We start from the raw sequence: 19,075 nt of genomic DNA, 5'->3' as shown, positions 1-19,075 counted from the left end.
CCATGTAATCATTCAGGAGTCCAAACTAATGTCATTTTAGGCAGATTTCATAACCTCTTCGGGTCCAATTTCCTCATCAGTAAAATGGAGTTAGTAACAATGCTTCGCAGGACCTTTGTGAAAAATGAGTGAATATGTTTATTAAATGTTTGGCTGATAGCAAATACTCAGTAAATGTTCTTTCTCCATCTAATGTGTTCAGGATATTTTTGTATAGCTCCTGACCTTGGTGCATTCCCAATGTCTAGGTATTCTAAACATCATTGTTAGGTATATATATCTAGTACCTTTTCCAGGGACTCTGGCTGGTGATATTTTCTGAAGCATCATTGTCATCTCTTGAGAGAAAAAGAAAAAAGAGATCTCTGGTGCATCGTTTATTTTTCTTCTCCCCTTGTTCCAACTTTGTTTGTAATATGACAGAACCAGTCATGGCAGGACTGGCTGTCATTCCAAAGTACCTTTTGGTGTCATTCTCTGCTTAAGGCGCATGATCGCAGGCAGGAATCCCCCAAAATGTGACACCAGCAACTCCATCTCCATTGGCAAATTCTTGATGCAGGCCCTGTTTGAGGGAGTCTAAGAGAGGTTTGCTAATCTATGTATTAAAGAATGATTCCTACATCATTTGGCTTCCCTCGGCATTGCTGTCACTTCTGTGGTCCCAGTTTTACAGAGACTGGAGGTCACTTCCTTCTACCCTTCGTTATCCTGAACATGTCCATTTCTCCCATGAACTCTCCTGCTCTCAACTGAGGAATTCAGCCCTTTTAGCAAAGACTCTGTTTTGTCCTGTTAAACAGACTTGCTTTCAAAGGGGCATGAGGCCAAGAGTGATGAAGTGATGAAGGAAGAAGCTTACACCCACTTCCTGGAGACATGAGAAATGGCTCCATCCCTGGGTCATCTCTCTCTCCCTCCTCCTCTTCTTTCTCACCATCCGTGTCTCCCCTCTGGCTGCCCTACAGTCACATAAGCCCTGACCAGTGAATGACACATAGGGGAGCAGCAAGACTTGCTGCAGGAGCTGACCTTGTAAACACAGTGTTGGCTCTGGAGACATATACGCCATAGCCCATGGACACTGTCATGGAGAGAGAACATTCCCCCCGACCATTCACTTAGTCATCACGCTTTTGCTGGTGGAACTGACAGCCCATTAGTCTGGTTCTCTTACTCTGCCTCCTCGCTCTAGAACAGGCTCAGTTCCTATCAGGGATTGTGTGCTTACTGCCCACAGCCCTCCTCCAAGGAAGGTGCCAGTGACAAGTGCTATGTGTAATCAGTTCATGGTGAGGGAAAGTGGGTGAGTACTTGAAAAAGATGGTTTGTAGGGGCTCATTTTTCCTTGCACTTTCAGGAGAGAAATGACTGGAAGGGTTTTCTTCAACTTACTTTTCAGAGGCTTTCTCCTGAATGCCATGGAATTTTTTTTTTCCCCAACATGAAAATGGAGCTCAGGGACCAAAGTCTAAGCTGGCATGGCTGGGCATCATGATGCTCTTGCTCTCCCTAGTGGTGCTGCAATGAAAAATCAGCTTTTCTGCCTCTCACCTGCTTCTTTTCTCCAGGTGTATTTAGAGATAGTGCCAGCCTGGCCCCTCTTATGCACCTGAGCCTTAAGTTTCACAGTGTGTGCCCCTCCCTGATGGGACAGGGCTGCAGTATCCAAGTCTCCACCCCTTTCAGCAGCCTTGCCTCCTTTCTCCGGCCAGCCTGCCAGTCCCTAGTGATTCACATTGAATTATGGGTAACCTGAACAACAACAAAAGAGAGAGGACCAGAGAGTCACTCTCCTGTTCCCCATTAACAGGGAGAAAGCCCTACAGATGGGCCACACACCTTCGGCCACCATTCCACCACTGGAAACTCCACCTGAGGCAGCAGGCCAGCAAGGACACCAGTGCATTCACACACGGTAGCTCATTGTTAGCGAGGGAACATATGAGACCCCCCTTCCGTCCCACCCCACTTCCTGACACTGGGAGTTCAGGAACAGCAAGTGCTCAAGGGGTCACAATGAGGGCTGATGAGCTGGCTGTTACAAAGTAGACTGTGGGTAAATTTTGTTCATCAAGGACAGGCAACAGGTACAGGTAACTCCTTGAAGGTGTCTTCATTTTCAACAATAGGCTGCCCGTGAAGGGTAAGACTGCCCTTGCCCCAAGGGCAAAATCCATCCCCAACTCAGGGAAAGCACAGGACTAAAGCTCTGGCTCTGACTGTTCCTGGCTTTGACCCTATTTACCTGGATCTGACATTCTAAACCTGCCCTGGATACATGTCCAAGAGTTTTATGAGCAAACGTTGTGAGCTGAGTCAGCAGGCTAGACAGTGCAAGGCATGGAGCTTTCTACTCCCTGGAGACATGTGAATTAATGCCACACACTTTCTGTCTCTCAGCTCACTCAGAGCTTGGCCTCCTATGCAGACCATCTCAGAAGGCTTGTCCTAAACTGGGGCCTGCTTACCAGCATGTGACCCACAGGGAAACTTCCTCAGGAATTAAAGCCATTCTTTTGTCTTAGTCTACTCAGGCTGCTGTAACAAAATGCCATACATTGGGTGACTTAAACAGCAGAAGTTTATTTCTCATGGTTCTGGAGGCTGGGAATTCCAAGATCAAGGTGCCAGCCCATTCAGTTCCTGACCAGGACTCTCTTCCTGGCTTGCAGACAGCTATCTCTTGCTGTGTCCTCACATGGTGAAGACAGAGGAAGAGAGAGAGAGAAAGTGAGGCTCTCTTCTTATAAGGGCACTAATCCCATCACAAGGGCCACCCCCCTCATCACAATCTCATCTAAACCTAACAATCTCCAAAGGCCTCACCTCCTAATGCCATCACACTGATGGTGGTTAGCACTTCAACATATGAATTTACAAAGGATACAAACATTTAGTCCATATCACTCCTACAGGATAGAGCCTGACTTCCAAAGACAGGAACCCCATCCCAATTCAGATGTGCATACTCTCCCCCACTCTCTCTCACAACAATAACTTAGATTGAGGAGAGAGCAGAACACTTTCTTTTTGTCTTTCTTTTTCTGTGGTGATGCTGGTCGTTCAGTCTTTTCTTGTTCTAAGAAAATACTTAGGCTTCAAAAAATACAGGCTTGTTTTCTACATGAAGTGTCAACTCTGGTAAGGATCTAACAGCTTTCATTTGCCTGGTTCATGGATATATCAACATTTTGTAGCTTTTAACTTTCTACTGAGATATAATATTTATACAGAAAAGTGCACATATCATAAAGGTCCCAAGCCCACCAAACCAGCCCCCAAGTCAAAAAACAGAGGATTACTAGCAACCAAGCTCCCTGTCCCCACTCTCAGTCACAACCCCTCCCAGTCCATCCCAGTCTCTCAGAGGAACCTCCCACTCTGACTGCTGACAACAGAGTACTGATGTTACCAATTTTTGTTTTCTACTTTCAGAAACAACATCATACTGTGTACTCTTTCACATCTGGCTTTTCTTATTTAACATTAGGTTTGTTTCATGTAGTTGTCAGTCATTCATTTGCACTGGTGTACACATTCGGTTCTGAGGTGTTTTCTCCAAAGAATTTGGGTTCACTCCTTCCACCCTGCCAAGTGCCCTTTTCCCAGCTGCCTCCTTCCTCTTCTTTGAACCGGCCTCTCTCTTCCTGCCTCATCAGTGTAAGGTTTAAAAGGCAAAAGATCTCAAGACAGCTGAGAGGTCAGAGGCATTATTTAGTTTGGCTGAAGGGGAGTAGAAGACGCCCAGGCACATGCTTCCTGCAGAGCAGCCCTGGGGCGGCCCCTGGCAAGAGGCTATAAATGCCTCCAGGGTCACCTGAATGTGTTGGCTGATGAGTTTATTTTTTTTCCTCCTAGGTGTGCCTGAAGCTGAAGTCACTTGGTTCAGGAATAAAAGCAAACTGGGCTCCCCTCACCATCTGCACGAGGGCTCCTTGCTGCTTACAGCCGTGTCCTCCTCGGATCAGGGCCTGTACTCCTGCAGGGCGGCCAATCTGCACGGGGAGCTGACTGAGAACACCCAGCTACTGATCCTAGGTAAACACCTCGAGGCCGGCTGCCCCCTGTGGACCCCACTGGGGGTGACTGTCTGACCCACCCTCTACCTCCTCCTGTCCCTGATCCAATTAAGTGCATAAAGGTAAAATCAATATCCCTTCCCTTCTCCCCACCTTAGGGCCTCCCAGTAGAAAGAACACAGACCTTGGGGCCAAGCAAGCCAAGTAGACGTCAGTTAGAACCCTAGCTCTACTGCTGACTCACTGTGTAACATTGGGCAAGTCACTTAACCTTGCTAAGCCATAGATGCTAGTCTCTGTGTAGAAACTTATGGAAGAAGATTGCCCATATTTGGGTAGGGGTTGGCAAATAGAGGTAACAGAAGTACAGTAGTCACTCTTAACTCCTTCTATGTTAAGGACTTCTTGGAGAATCAGACGGAAACTATAGATTACCTTGTCGAGAAAAATTCATAAATGCAAAATTTTTTGTAAAATTTCAGGAAGTTCATAGTCTAGTCCACCTAAAGTCCACACGTGTACACCCCCTGTCTTTGTCCGTTCTGGCTGCTATAGCAAAATAGCCACAGATTGGGTGGCTTATAAGCAACAGAAGATTGTTTCTCACAATTCTAGAGACTGGAAGTTCAGAATCCAGGTGCCCTCATGGTCGGGCTCTGGTGAAGGCCCTCTATGTGGCTGCAGAGTAATGGCTTCTTACTGTGCCCTCCTATGGCTGAAGGGATGAGCCAGCTCTCAGGGGTCTCTGTTATGAGGACACTAACCCCAATCAGGGGGGCTCCACCATCATGACCTAATCATCTCCCAAAGTCCCTACCTCCTAATATCACCTTGAAGCAGTTAGAATTTCAACATATGAATTTGGGGGATGCAGACATTCAGACTACAGCACCCCCAAACATAAGGACCTCTGATTAAAGAGTCTAAGACAGTTCCTGGCATAAAGTAGTTATTTAAAAATAACAACAGGGCTTCCCTGGTGGCGCAGTGGTTGAGAGTCTGCCTGCCGATGCAGGGGACGCGGGTTCGTGCCCTGGTCCGGGAAGATCCCACGTGCCGCGGAGCGGCTGGGCCCGTGAGCCATGGCCGCTGAGCCTGCGCATCCGGAGCCTATGCACCGCAACGGGAGAGGCCACAACAGTGAGAGGCCCGCGTACCGCAAATAAATAAATAAATAAATAAATAAATAACAACAATTGCTGAGACACCATCAACACTCGATGCCCAGGGCTGGACTCAGCCATGTGCAAGCTACAACCCTTTTGCCCCCTGGATTAGGACCCTCTGCTTCTTTTCCCCACAGAGTCTGGGAATTGGTGGGATAGGATAAAGAAGCTTGTTTTTGTCTTCCTTTTTTAAAAAGGCAATTATTAGAGCATGTGTGCTGGCTATCTCAGGAAGAGAAAGCCATCATTCTTAGGGAAAAAAAAAAAGGAAAATGTGAGAAATATGAATAATTACACACCACGCATACATACACATACATACATTATGGGCTTCTGCGGGGAAAAATAAGTAAACTTTATATTTTCACACCCCAGATTGATGATATACCAAAGCATAGGGTCTACCCCTGCACACTCAGATTTCAGAGATGCCCACATGGGTTTTCATCTCAACAGTGGCTGCATAAACCTCCAGTTATCTTAGGAAGCCGCAGAAAATCAGCTCCATGAAGGATGTGATTTGTTTTGTGTTGGATATCATCTGGCTGAGCTGCTCGTATGGAGCCTGGGGCCCAGAGACTCTTGCCCCACACTGAGTTATGGAGCTTACCATGGGCTTTTCCTCCCTAATAACCCTTCCTTGTCGCCTCTGCTAACAGAGCTGAAAGCATAGGACGTGTAGCTGCTACCGTAGCTCCACCAGTGAAGTGTGTACAGTCTGGGAGCCAGATCTGCAGCATTCCAATGCTAATGCAGTGTGACCGTGAACGTGGAGTTTGAAGAGCATGACGTCTTCCCATTTTAATCAAACTGGATGGGAAAAAAAATCACTAGTTAGATTCTTAATTTTAGGGCTTTCTGCAATCAGAAGTCTTGGTTTATTCATCAAAGTTTGTTACTTTCTTTAGGTACTTTGTGGACATAGGAGTAGTGTTTCTCTTTTTTTTAATCAGCCCAAAATGTGACTTAATTTTTAAATGAGGGATTTCATGTGTAAAGCTGAGGTTTCATGCCAAGGCCTGTGACTTAACCTATAATGTGGAGACTTGAAGTGTCATGAGGCTGACTTTCACTCATGTGTTCATATAACTATTCATTAAGTGGGATAACTGTTCATTAAGTGTTGCCTCGGAGTCCCATGTAGAGCTTTAGGATAAATACAAGCAGTGACCTCTGTCCTTGGGGGATTTACAGTTTCCCTCAGAAGATCAGCTGGACATGCCCTGAAGAAGTAAATTATGACAAGCTGTAAGGACATTAGGAGGGTGTGACATTTGGCCCCGAAAGATCAATGGTTTTAAAGATGGGACATAACCTCCCCTTTTGGCTCTTAATAAATAAGCAAAGACTTCTTGAATTTTAATATTCTTGAAGGACTATTCAATTTCAGTACTCTTGAGGGAATTCCATTTCCCTCAATATTCAATTTCAGTATTTTTGAGGGAATATTAAAAAGGATGGGAGGAAAAGAGTCTAGGTTTGAATAAACTGTCACTATCAGTTCCTAAAATAATGGTATATCAGAGTAGCAAGAGACCTTGGAAATGATGAGGTTTTTCATCATTTTATAGATGAAGAAACTAAGGCTTAGAGGGATTAAGTGACTTGCCCAAGTTAGTGAATGAAAGAGCCACAGCACAAATTGAGTTCCTGAATCCAATCACGATGTTTTTACCCTATACCATATAAAGAATATTTTTAACTTATATAGAATATATATAGAATGTCTTTATAATTTTGAATTTATATATATAAATATATAAACTCATCACCATTTTCTGTATGTGATGGTCTTTTGCAGTCAAAGGCACAGTAGACAGAAGGCATGTTTCTGAAGTAGATTCAGGCACCACTGTGACTTATTTATTTGCCACCCCTAAAAAGTACTGAACAAGGTGACAAGCACACAGTAGGCCCTCACTGAACACTGTTGAAATGACCGTCAATTACAAGGGCAACCCTCCTGCTTCTCTTTCCACTCCAACAAGTGCTCTAGAGAAAAAGGTGGGAGTTGGCCTTGGAGTGTGAAGCAGTGCTACAGGAGATGAAACAAGGGGAACAGAATTCTGCTTCTTTCCCAGGAGAATCTGGGATCATCCTACCACTAGGTTCAGCACGTGCTTGCCTCTTTATTTGTTCAGTGGAAATAATAAGCAAGCCACTATACTTCCCTTTTTGTCACTTTTACCTCTGGTTAACTGTGATTCCTGATGATGTCAGCCCTGACTCCTTATAAGATTTTGAATAATAAATCATCCCTATCCTGCTTCTCTGATCCTACTTGGGCATAAAAATCCAGATCACAAAGCAAATTCCCAGCCTCACAATTGGACCCTTTTCTTCCTAGAAAAAAGCCACTCACAGGATCCTTCGAAATAAGAAATTCCTGTGGTGTATCCCAATCTGTGGGGACAATAACAAAGTACCTCCCTCTAAAGGTTGTTATAAGAGTTAAATGAAAAATATTTTAGCATAGGACTAGCACAGGCATCTAGTAAATGCTGAAGAAGCACTGGCTTTTTTAAAGTGCCTTTATAATATAGTTTCATTTAACTATGCATTTATAGAGTACCCAGTGGTACTGTGGGATAGAGTGGCATACAGTAAGGAACTCCGGAAATCAACATGCCTGATTCTTATTACTGACCTTACAGTTTCAGGCATCAAATATTATATTTGAAATCCAGACTTACCTTGATGGGGACACCTTCTCTATAGGAAAAATGATGTTAAAGGTAACAATAGTAACGCCTGCCTTACACACAGACACACTTATATGCATGGCCGCCTCTCCCTCTCCCCTTAACACAGGCTTTATGCTTTAACCTGCCTGATGCACCATCTGCCTTCTCACAGATCCCCCCCACGTCCCCACGCAGTTGGACGACATCAGGGCCCTGCTCTCAGCCACTGGACCGAACCTTCCTTCGGTGCTGACGTCTCCGCTGGGAACACAGCTGGGCCTGGATCCTGGGAATTCCGCTCTCCTTGGTGAGTCCAGCCCTCTGGAACATTGGGCAGAGATCCAGGACTGGACAGGATTTATGGGTGGGTGACTACTTGCAGGTGGGAGGGAAGCAGCAGTCGGGGGTGGCCAACAGGAAATCACTAAATTGCCTACAGAATCCAGACTCACCAGTGGAAACTTGGCTGACTTTCCATATGAGGTGACTGAAGTTCTTAGTCTGGACCTGAGCTTGTCCAGAGTCTAATGGGGCTCCTTTCTAAATCCTCTTGGGCTGATGCCACAGTCCAGATTCTCTCAGTCAGATTGATGGCGCTGAGTTTGAAGAAAGATACAGCAGTGCAGAACAGCTCTTATATCTCCTCACCCCTTGCCAACTGTATCCCAGTACTCCTCCGTTACCTCTTCTTACCTAAATTAGAGCTATAACCAGCTTTCAAGGAGAAAACTGCAATATCAGTACCTCCCAAAAGCCAGGCAATCTATTTAAACCTCCTTCAGTAGGTGGGGCATAAAACCGACCCAGAGAGACTCCTCAAGGCAAGTGTTTAAGTAACTCCACCAGGTACAACTTCCCAGGCGTCTGTCATTGGTAACCTCCACCAAGTTATTGCCCATGTGACTGGCACCCTCTTGTAGCAGAGAGTTGTTCAAGGGCATCCACATCCTGGGCCCCTCACACCAGAGTCGTGGAGATGCCAGAGCAACCTCTACATTCCCAGCATGACCTCTGGAGATGGTCAAGGTGGAGAAGAAGTCCTCTGCCCTCAGAGGCCTGGGAAAAAACAGGCCTACAAAATGGAGAAAATCTTCATGCTCACTGTATGTGGCCCCAAATGTTGGTCACAGTAGCTAGAATTATGTCCTTGGCTCAATGTTGAAATTTCCTCTACTCTTCTCCTCGCCCACGTGCAGGGGACAGGAAGCCAATGGGTTCTCAGTCATACTGGTCATAACTTAACAATACGGCCCCAGGGCTTGGTATCTTTAGGGTTATAGCACAGAAAGATTACCTTCAGTTTTTGTTAACATCTGAAATTAGCATAGAATGCATACAGGCCTATGGAAATAGCTTCTGATTTCTCTGTTTCTGATCTGGGTAAAAATAAAACACAGATACAGTAACAAGTAGCGCTGTTTCTGGTAACAAACTTGGCATTGAGTTTTTCCACGTCATGTTGATCAGAATTCACGGAAGTTTAAACTTGCTTCTTTTTCTTTGTTTGTTTTGGCAGATAAAGGGTAAATTTATTCCAAATTAAACATGTGCATTGTAAACTTTATTTTAGGCCCGTCACTATGAGAGATTGTCATAAATTATTATCATTGTCCAGTCACTAGCAGGGTGTGCAGCAGTTGTTTATTTTCAAGTTCAATAACTCTTGGGTCACTCAGGTGCCATTCAGCGTGCTGGAAAAGTTGACCTGCTCATATTTTCCATGATAGCTTTACTTTCTTTCTCCCTTATTCTGGAATAATATTTTGTCTTATTTTTGCCATGGGCAATAAGAATTTATTGTGCTTTATGCTGCTGCATTCCATTCCTAGCTTATAGTGCTTTGTTACCTTAGACTGGTATTTAAATCTAACAGTTCAGAGACACCTTAATGCCCTAGTTCACATCCAGACCGCTCCACCTGAGTAGACCACGGAGGCAGTATGCATAAAGTCCCTGAATGTAACTGCATGGGCAAAATGGACTCTAGTGGTGAATGTCAGCGTCTTGCCAACACCATTGAACTAGGAGAGATCCATGTGGAATCGTGGAGACGAATTAGGGAATGGTGTCAAGTATCAGGACTCTGAGAAGTAGGTCACTGGAGACAGACCAGAGCCTCATTGTTATGCTTTGATGCTGAGCACTGAAGGATGGGGGGTAAGGTTTCAAATAGGCACAAAGGAAAGGAAACAGGCCCTCGAGGTGAGGAAGATGCCAGGAGCCCGGAGATGAAAACGTGTGAGATGTGCATCAGGTGTCTGTTCAGAAACAGCTGTAAGACCCCACTGCTTTAAAACTGATGACAGGCAGCTGAGCTGGGATAGAAACTAGGCCTTCACAAGGAGCAAGCCTCAGCCAGAGCTTGTCCACTCAGGTGTGACTCCAACCCTTACCGGAAGCGTTCTAACAGCCTCCCTCCATCTTGGGCCTCCCTGGCTAGTGACTCATCCTGATCCGTTAGTCCATTTGCTCCCTTTGGACCAGCTCCCATCCCTGGCTCCTGCTGGTGGCCCTTTCAGACCAGAGAATGTGCTCTGGGTACAAGAAATAAGCCAGAGGCCAGAGAGGAGATTCTGTGGAGGGTTGCTTAGAACTCAGAATGGTAAACAGCATCAAGTTGTGGAGGACCTTGATTATTAGATATGGGGGTAGCTTTGCTATGTGGGAAATGGGGAGGTATCTTTAGAGGGTTTTTAAGTAGGAGGATGATGTAGTTAAAGTAATATTTGAAAGAATTAATCTGACATTCTACAAGAGTGAGTAATCAATAGTGAGAGATTGAATGAAGAAACACTGCTGAGGGTAACAGATGTTCTAGATCAGGATGGAAATATATGGCAAAGATATTTGTTAATCACCCCTTCCACAGCCAAGACACCCCTAATCAATCATGACACTCAGCCCAGGCTCTGCCTTGAAATTCATTTTTTTTTAACCCTTTTGTGGTGTGTGTGTGTGTGTTAAAAAAATTTTATTGAAATACAGTTGCTTTACAGTGTTGTGTTAGTTTCAGGTATACAGCAAAGTGATTCAGTTATACATATATATAAATATGTGTATTTTTTTACATTCTTTTCCATTATAGGTTATTGCAAGATATTGAGTATAGTTCCCTAAAACAACTATACCCCAATAAAAAAATAAATAAAAAATATATATATGCTACTATATAAAAAATAGATAACCAACAAGGAGCTACTGGAATTCATTTTAACATTCCGACCAAGCATGTTGGCGACTGATATATAGGATGAAAGCCATTTGCCAGCCCCACTGTAGCCAGTAAATGTTGAGATTCATGTGTATGTATTTCTCCCATCTACAAGGCTACTTGGCCACAACAGATTCAAAGAGCTCCACGGTTCTGTGGCACAGGGACAGTAACTCATGGGCCTTGATTCTCGTGCTTTCATGGGAGGAAGGGGAGAAGGGAGATTTGGGGTTTTTAAAGCCATATGTCAGCACCAACTCTTCTCCATAAAGGTTGAGTGTTGAGAGTCCCAGTAGGTGAGTCTACCCAGAAATGGCTGTTTTAGTTTTCAGACAGTCTAGCATTGTTTTCACTTCAAGCCACTGTTACAGCTTTCAAGAAGGAATGTTCATTGAGTGACACGTGCATGGGCTCATCTGAGCCTCACTTTCCATAACTGTAAATGAAGACTTGGGACAAGTGAGTCCCTTGCTGCTCTCACACTCTTTGCTGTATGACATAGACATGGAAAATGCCCAGTAGAGGCTCGTTCATGCAGAGTTGACCCAGCCTAACTGAATCCCTCGTCCCAGGCAAGGCAGATGCTAAATTTTTTGTCCTTGTTTTCCAGTTGTTCTTTGTGCAGGGAGGCCTAAACTGCGCCATCTGCTCTGGAGGGCAAGGCCAGCACCCATGCCACCACCTTTGGTGTTCCAAGGCCAAGCAGTACCCTGCAGGGTTCCATTTTCAGAGCAGCAGCATCTCAGGCCTCCCCACAGCACCTAAACCCATTTGCAGCCTTCTGTCAAATATTCTTTTGGCCACTAAGGCCCAAGATGGATATTTCTCACAGCATCATTTATAGGGCATTAGCATTGATATTTTTTGAAAAATAAGTTTTATTGGAGTTTTTATTATAAGAGCAATGCGTCTGCATTGTAGAGCAATTAAAAATAGAAGCAAAAAGAAGAAATGAAAATGATCTATAATTACCTGGCCCAGAGGTAACCAGCACAAATATCTTTTTCCTAGCCATTAATATATACATTATATATTTTTCTATCTAAAATGAAATCATACTCTAAGTACTGCTTGTAACTTTTTTCACTTAGTGGTACATAAGAGTCATCTTTCCATGTCTCTAAATATTTTTCTACAGTTTTATTTTTGATGCCTGCATTAGTAGGAGGTATCATATCTTATTTAACCAATTCTCTAATGCCGAACATTTAAATTCACGAAATCTCTTGCTAATATAAAAGCATAGATACTCAATACTCTGTAATGACCTATATGGGAAAAGAATCTAAAAAAGAGTGGATATATGTGTATGTATAACTGATTCACTTTGCTGTACAGCAGAAACAAACACAACATTGTAAATCAACTATACTCCAATAAAAATTAATTTTAAAATATAAAAACATAGATATGAGGAATATTCTTATTCCTCTACCCTTGTGTACATCCCTGTTTACTTAGAATCAATTTCTAGAAGTGGAATTATTGTGTCCAAAATTTCGTATATTTTTGGTTTTTGCTGTATGTCATCAAATTGCCCTCCAAAAAAGTTTTACCCATGTATGTATCCATCAGCACAAGATGAGAATTCCCATTTCCCGCAAATATTATCAATACTAGGTATGGCCAAGTGTTACTATATTTACCATTTTAATAGGTGAATGTACAATAGGATAAAATATAATACAAAAAAATGGTATCATTTTTTATTTTTATTCCTTCGATGATGATTTTCAGTCATTTTGTTTTTAATGCTTATCAGTCATTTATATTCATTTATGAGTTGCCTGGAAAGGTTCCTTGTTAATTTTTTATAAGTATTTATCCTATTTTATTGATAAGATACAATACATATTCAGGTATTTTTGCATTTATTTGACATAGAAATTTTTTAAAATTGAAGTTTAGTTGATTTACAATGTTAGTTTCAGGTGTACAACATATTGATTAAATTTTTATAGATTATATTCCATCTAAAATTATTATAAACTATATTCTCTGTATGGCTATTTTCTCTGTGCTGTACAATATATCTTTGTAGCTTATTTGTTTTATACATAGTAGTTTTGGGGGGGGGTTTAACATCTTTATTGGAGTATAATTGCTTTACAATGGTGTGTTACTTTCTGCTTTATAACAAAGTGAATCAGCCATACATATACATACATCCCCATATGTCCTCCCTCTTGCATCTCCCTCCCTATCCCACCCGCCTAGGTGGTCACAAAGCACCAGGCTGATCTCCTTGTGCTATGTGGCTGCTTCCCACTAGCTCTCCATTTTACATTTGGTAGTGTATATATTTCCATACCACTCTCTCACTTCGTCCCAGATTCCCCTTCCCCCTCCGCATGTCCTCAAGTCCATTCTCTACGTCTGCGTCTTTATTCCTGTCCTGCACCTAGGTTCGTCAGAACCTTTTTTTTTTTTTAGATTCCATATATATGTGTTAGCATACGGTATTTGTTTTTCTCTTTCTGACTTACTTCATTCTGTATGACAGACTCTAGGTCCATCCACCTCACTACAAATAACTCAATTTTGTGTCTTTTTAAGGCTGAGTAATATTCCATTGTATATATGTGCCATTTATCTGTCGATGGACACTAAGGTTGCTTCCATGTCCTGGCTATTGTAAATACAGCTGCAGCGAACACTGTGGTACATGACTCTTTTTGAATTATGGTTTTCTCAGGGTATATGCCCAGTAGTGGGATTGCTGGGTCGTATGGTAGTTCTATTTTTAATTTTTTAAGGAACCTCCATACTGTCTCCATAGTGGCTGTATCAGTTTACATTCCCACCAACAGTGCAAGAGGGTTCCCTTTTCTCCACACCCTCTCCAGCATTTATTGTGTGTAGATTTTTTGATGATGGCCACTCTGACCCGTTTGAGTTGATACCTCATTGTAGTTTTGTTTTGTTTTGTTTTGTTTTGGGGGGTTTTTAAAACATATTTATTGGATTATAATTGTTTTACACTGTTGTGTCAGTTTCTGCTTTATGACAAAGTGAATCAACTGTACATGTACATATATCCCCATATCTCCTCCCTCTTGCATCTCCCTCCCACCCTTCCTATCCCACCCTTCCAGGTGGTCACAAAGCACCAAGCTGATCTCCCTGTGCTATGTGGCTGCTTCCCAATAGCTATCTATTTCACATTTGGTAGTGTATATGCGTCCATGCCACTCTCACTTCACCTCAGCTTCCCCCTCCCTATCCCGTGCCCCGACAAGTCCTCAAGTCCATTCTCTATGTCTACGTCTTTATTCCTGCCCTGCCACTAGGTTCATCAGTACTTTTTTTTTTTCTGATTCCATATATATGTGTTAGCATATGGTATTTGTTTTTCTCTTTCTGACTTACTTCACTCTGTATAACAGACTCTAGGTCCATCCACCTCACTACAAATAACTCCATTTCATTTCTTTTTATGGCTGAGTAATATTCCATTGTATATATGTGCCTTATCTTCTTTATCCATTCATCTGTCGATGGGCACTTAGGTTGCTTCCATGTCCTGGCTATTGTAAATAGAGCTGCAGTGAACATTTTGGTACATGACTCTTTTTGAATTATGGTTTTCTCTGGGTATATGCCCAGTAGTGGGATTGCTGGGTCATATGGTATTTATATGTTTAGTTTTTTAAGGGACCTCCATACTGTTCTCCAAAGTGGCTGTATCAGTTTACATTCCCACCAACAGTGCAAGAGGGTTCCGTTTTCTCCACACCGTCTCCAGCATTTATTGTTTGTAGAATTTTTGATGATGACCATTCTGACTGGTGTGAGGTAATACCTCATTGTAGTTTTGATTTGCATTTCTCTAATGATTAGTGATGTTGAGGATTCTTTCATGTGTTTGTTGGCAATCTGTATATCTTCGTTGGAGATATGTCTGTTTAGGTCTTCTGTCCATTTTTGGATTGGGTTGTTTGTTTTTTTGATATTGAGCTTCATGAACTGCTTGTAAATTTTGGAGATTAATCCTTTATCAGTTGCTTCATTTGCAAATATTTTCTCCCATTCTAAGCGTTGTCTTTTCATTTTGTTTATGGTTTCTTTTGCTATGCAAAAGCTTTTAAGTTTCACTAGGTCCCATTTGTTTATTTTTCTTTTTATTTCCATTTCTCTAGGTGGTGGGTCAGGAAGGATCTTATTGTGATTTATGTCATAGAGTGTTCTGCCTACGTTTTCCTCTAAGAGCTTTTTAGTGTCTGGCCATACATTTAGGTCTTTAATCCATTTGAGTTTACTTTTGTGTATGGTATTAGGAGTGTTCTAATTTCATTCTTTTACATGTAGCTGTCCAGTTTTCCCAGCACCACTTATTGAAGAGACTGTCTTTTTCCCATTGTATAGTCTTGCCTCCTTTATCAAAAATAAGGAGACCATGTGTGCGTGGGTTTATCTCTGGGCTTTCTATCCTGTTCCATTGATCTATATTTCTCTTTTTGTTCCAGTACCATACTGTCTTGATTACTGTAGCTTTGTAGTATAGTCTGAAGTCAGGGAGCCTGATTCTTCCAGCTCCATTTTTCTTTCTCAAGATTGCTTTGGCTATTCGGGGTCTTTTGTGTTTCCATACAAATTGTAAAATTTTTTGTCCTAGTCTGTGAAAAATGCCATTGGTAGTTTGATAGGGATGGCATTGATTCTGTAGATTGCTTTGGGTAGTATAGTCATTTTCACAATGTTGATTCTTCCAATCCAAGAACATGGTATATCTCTCTATCTGTTTGTATTGTCTTTAATTTCTTTCATCAGTGTCTTATAGTTTTCTGCACACAGGACTTTTGTCTCCTTGGGTAAGTTTATTCCTAGGTATTTTATTCTTTTTGTTGCAGTGGTAAATGGGAGTATTTCCTTAATTTCTCTTTCAGATTTTTCATCATTAGTGTATAGGAATGCAAGATATTTTTGTGCATTAATTTTGTATCCTGCTACTTTACCAAATTCATTGATTAGCTCTAGTAGTTTTCTGGTAGCGTCTTTAGGATCCTCTATGTATAGTACCATGTCATCTGCAAACAATGACAGCTTTACTTCTTCTTTTCCAATTTGGATTCCTTTTATTTCTTTTTCTTCTCTGATTGCCATGACTGAAACTTCCAAAACTATGTTGAATAATAGTGGTGAGAGTGGACAACCTTGTCTTGTTCCTGATCTTAGTGGAAATGGTTTCAGTTTTTCACCATTGAGAACGATGTTGGCTGTGGGTTTGTCATATATGGCCTTTATTATGTTGAGGGAAGTTCCCTTTATGCCTACTTCCTGGAGGGTTTTTAATCATAAATGGGTGTTGAATTTTGTTGAAAGCTTTTTCTGCATCTATTGAGATGATCATATGGTTTTTCTCCTTCAATTTGTTAATATGGTGTATCACGTTGATTGATTTGCATATATTGAAGAATCCTTGCATTCCTGGGATAAACCCCACTTGATCATGGTGTATGATCCTTTTAATGTGCTGTTGGATTCTGTTTGCTAGTATTTTGTTGAAGATTTTTGCATCTCTGGTCATCAGTGATATTGGCCTGTAGTTTTCTTTATTTGTGACATCTTTGTCTGGTTTTGGTATCAGGGTGATGGTGGCCTTGTAGAGCGAGTTTGGGAGTATTCCTCCCTCTGCTATATTTTGGAAGAGTTTGAGACGGATACGTGTTAGCTCTTCTCTAAATGTTTGACAGAATTCACCTGTGAAGCCATCCGGTCCTGGGCTTTTGTTTGTTGGAAGATTTTTAATCACAGTCTCAATTTCAGTGCTTCTGATTGGTGTATTTATATTTTCTATTTCTTCCTGGTTCAGTCTTGGAAGGTTGTGCTTTTCTAAGAATTTGCCCATTTCTCCCAGGTTGTCCATTTTATTGGCATACGGTTGCTTGTAGTAATCTCTCATGATCCTTTGTATTTCTGCAGTGTCAGTTGTTACTTCTCCTTTTTCATTTCTAATTCTGTTGAATTGAGTCTTCTCCCTTTTTTTCCTGATGAGTCTGGCTAATGGTTTATCAATTTTGTTTATCTTCTCAAAGAACCAGCTTTTAGTTTTATTGATCTTTGCTACTGTTTCCTTCATTTCTTTTTCATTTCTTTCTGATCTGATCTTTATGATTTCTTTCCTTCTGCTAACTTTGGAGTTTTTTTGTTCTTCTTTCTCTAATCGCTTTAGGTGTAAGGTTAGGTTGTTTATTTGAGATTTTTCTTGTTTCTTGAGTTAGGATCGTATTGGTATAAACTTCTCTCTTAGAACTGCTTTTGCTGCATCCCATTGGTTTTGGGTCATTGTGTTTTCATTGTCATTTGTTTCTATGTATTTTTTGATTTCCTCTGATTTCATCAGTGATCTCTTGGTTATTTAGTATCATATTGCTTAGCCTCCATGTGTTTGTATTTTTTATAGTTTTTTTCCTGTAATTGATATCTAGTCTCATAGCATTCTGGTCAAAAAGATACTTGATATGATCTCAATTTTCTTAAATTTACTGAGGCTTGATTTGTGACCCAAGATATGATCTATCCTGGAGAATGTTCCATGAGCACTTGAGAAGAAAGTGTATTCTGCTGTTTTTGGATGGAATGTCCTATAAATATCAGTTAAGTCCATCTTGTTTAATGTGTCATTTAAAGCTTGTGTTTCCTTATTTGTTTTCATTTTGGATGATCTGTCCATTGGTGAAAGTGGGGTGTTCGTAGTAATAAAAAGAAAGAAAGAAAGAAAGAAAGAAAGAAAGAAAGAAAGAAAGGTAGAAAGAAAGAAAGAAAGAAGAGAGCAACCAAACCAGAAAATAAATCCACCAATGATAACAAGCATTAAAAACTATACTAAAAAAAAAAAAAATACAGACAGAACCCTAGGACAAATGGTAATAGCAAAGCTATACAGACAAAATCACACACAGAAGCATACACATACACATTCACAAAAAGAGAAAAAGCGAAAAATATATATATATTGTTGCTCCCAAAGTCCACCGCCTCAATTTGGGATGATTCGTTGTCTGTTTAGGTACTCCAGAGATGCAGGGTACATCAAGTTGATTGTGGAGACTTAATCCGCTGCTCCTGAGGCTGCTGGGAGAGACTTCCCTTTCTCTTCTTTGGTCGCAGAGCTCCTGGGGTTCAGCTTTGGATTTGGCCCTGCCTCTGTGTGTAGGTCTGTTCTTTGCTCAGACAGGATGGGGTTAAAGAAGCAGCTGATTAGGGGGCTCTGGCTCACTCAGACTGGGGGGAGGGAGGGGTATGGATGCGGGGCGAGCCTCTGGCGGCAGAGGCCGGTGTGGCACCAGCCCGAGGCGTGCCGTGTGTTCTCCTGGGGAAGTTGTCCCTGGATCATGGGACCCTGGCAGTGGCGGGCTGCACAGGCTCCCAGGAGGGGAGGTGTGGAGAGTGACCTGTGCTCGCTCACAGGCTTCTTGGTGGTTGCATCAGCAGCCTTAGCGTCTCATGTCCGTCCCTGGGGTCCGCGCTGTTAACTGTGGCTCGCGCCCGTCTCTGGAGCTCCTTTAAGCGGCGCTCTTAATCCCCTCTCTTCGTGCACCGTGAAACAAAGAGGGAAGAAAAAGTCTCTTGCCTCTTTGGCAGCTCCAGACATTTTCCCGGACTCCCTCCCAGCTAGCTGTGGCGCGCTAGCCCCCTTCAGGCTGTGTTCACGCCGCCAACCCCAGTCCTCTCCCTGCGCTCCCACCGAAGCCCGAGCCTCAGCTCCCAGGCCCCGCCTGCCCCGGCGGGTGAGCAGACAAGCCTCTCGGGCTGGTGAGTGCTGGTCGGCACCGATCCTCTGTTCGGGAATCTCTCCGCTTTTCCCTCTGTACCCCTGTTTCTGTGCTCTCCTCCGTGGCTCCGAAGCTTCCCCGTCTCCGCCAGTGAAGGGGCTTCCTACTGTGTGGAAACCTTTCCTCCTTCACAGCTCCCTTCCAGAGGTGCAGGTCCCGTCCCTATTCTTTTGTCTCTGTGTATTCTTTTTTCTTTTGCCCTACCCAGGTACGTGGG

The 19,075-nt window shown here is 42.5% G+C and overlaps 1 protein-coding gene across 3 annotated transcripts in view; it reads left to right on the top strand.

Annotated features, from left to right (window-relative positions):
• The window catches only part of ADAMTSL1 (ADAMTS like 1), a 473,180-nt gene that overhangs the window by 371,356 nt on the left and 82,749 nt on the right, over window positions 1–19,075 (top strand). For all 3 annotated transcript variants that reach the window (XM_082612434.1, XM_082612433.1, XM_082612435.1), the window contains 2 exons: window positions 3,862–4,041; window positions 8,045–8,179. In XM_082612434.1, coding sequence (XP_082468560.1) covers window positions 3,862–4,041; window positions 8,045–8,179 — 315 coding nt within the window. The remainder of the gene's footprint in view (window positions 1–3,861; window positions 4,042–8,044; window positions 8,180–19,075) is intronic.

This window comes from Mesoplodon mirus (genome assembly GCF_964341445.2).
Source record: "Mesoplodon mirus genome assembly, chromosome: 1".
NCBI classification, from domain to species: Eukaryota; Metazoa; Chordata; class Mammalia; order Artiodactyla; family Ziphiidae; genus Mesoplodon; species Mesoplodon mirus.
The sequence above is the reverse complement of the archived record's forward strand: the minus strand, read 5'-3'. Positions and strand labels throughout refer to the sequence as shown.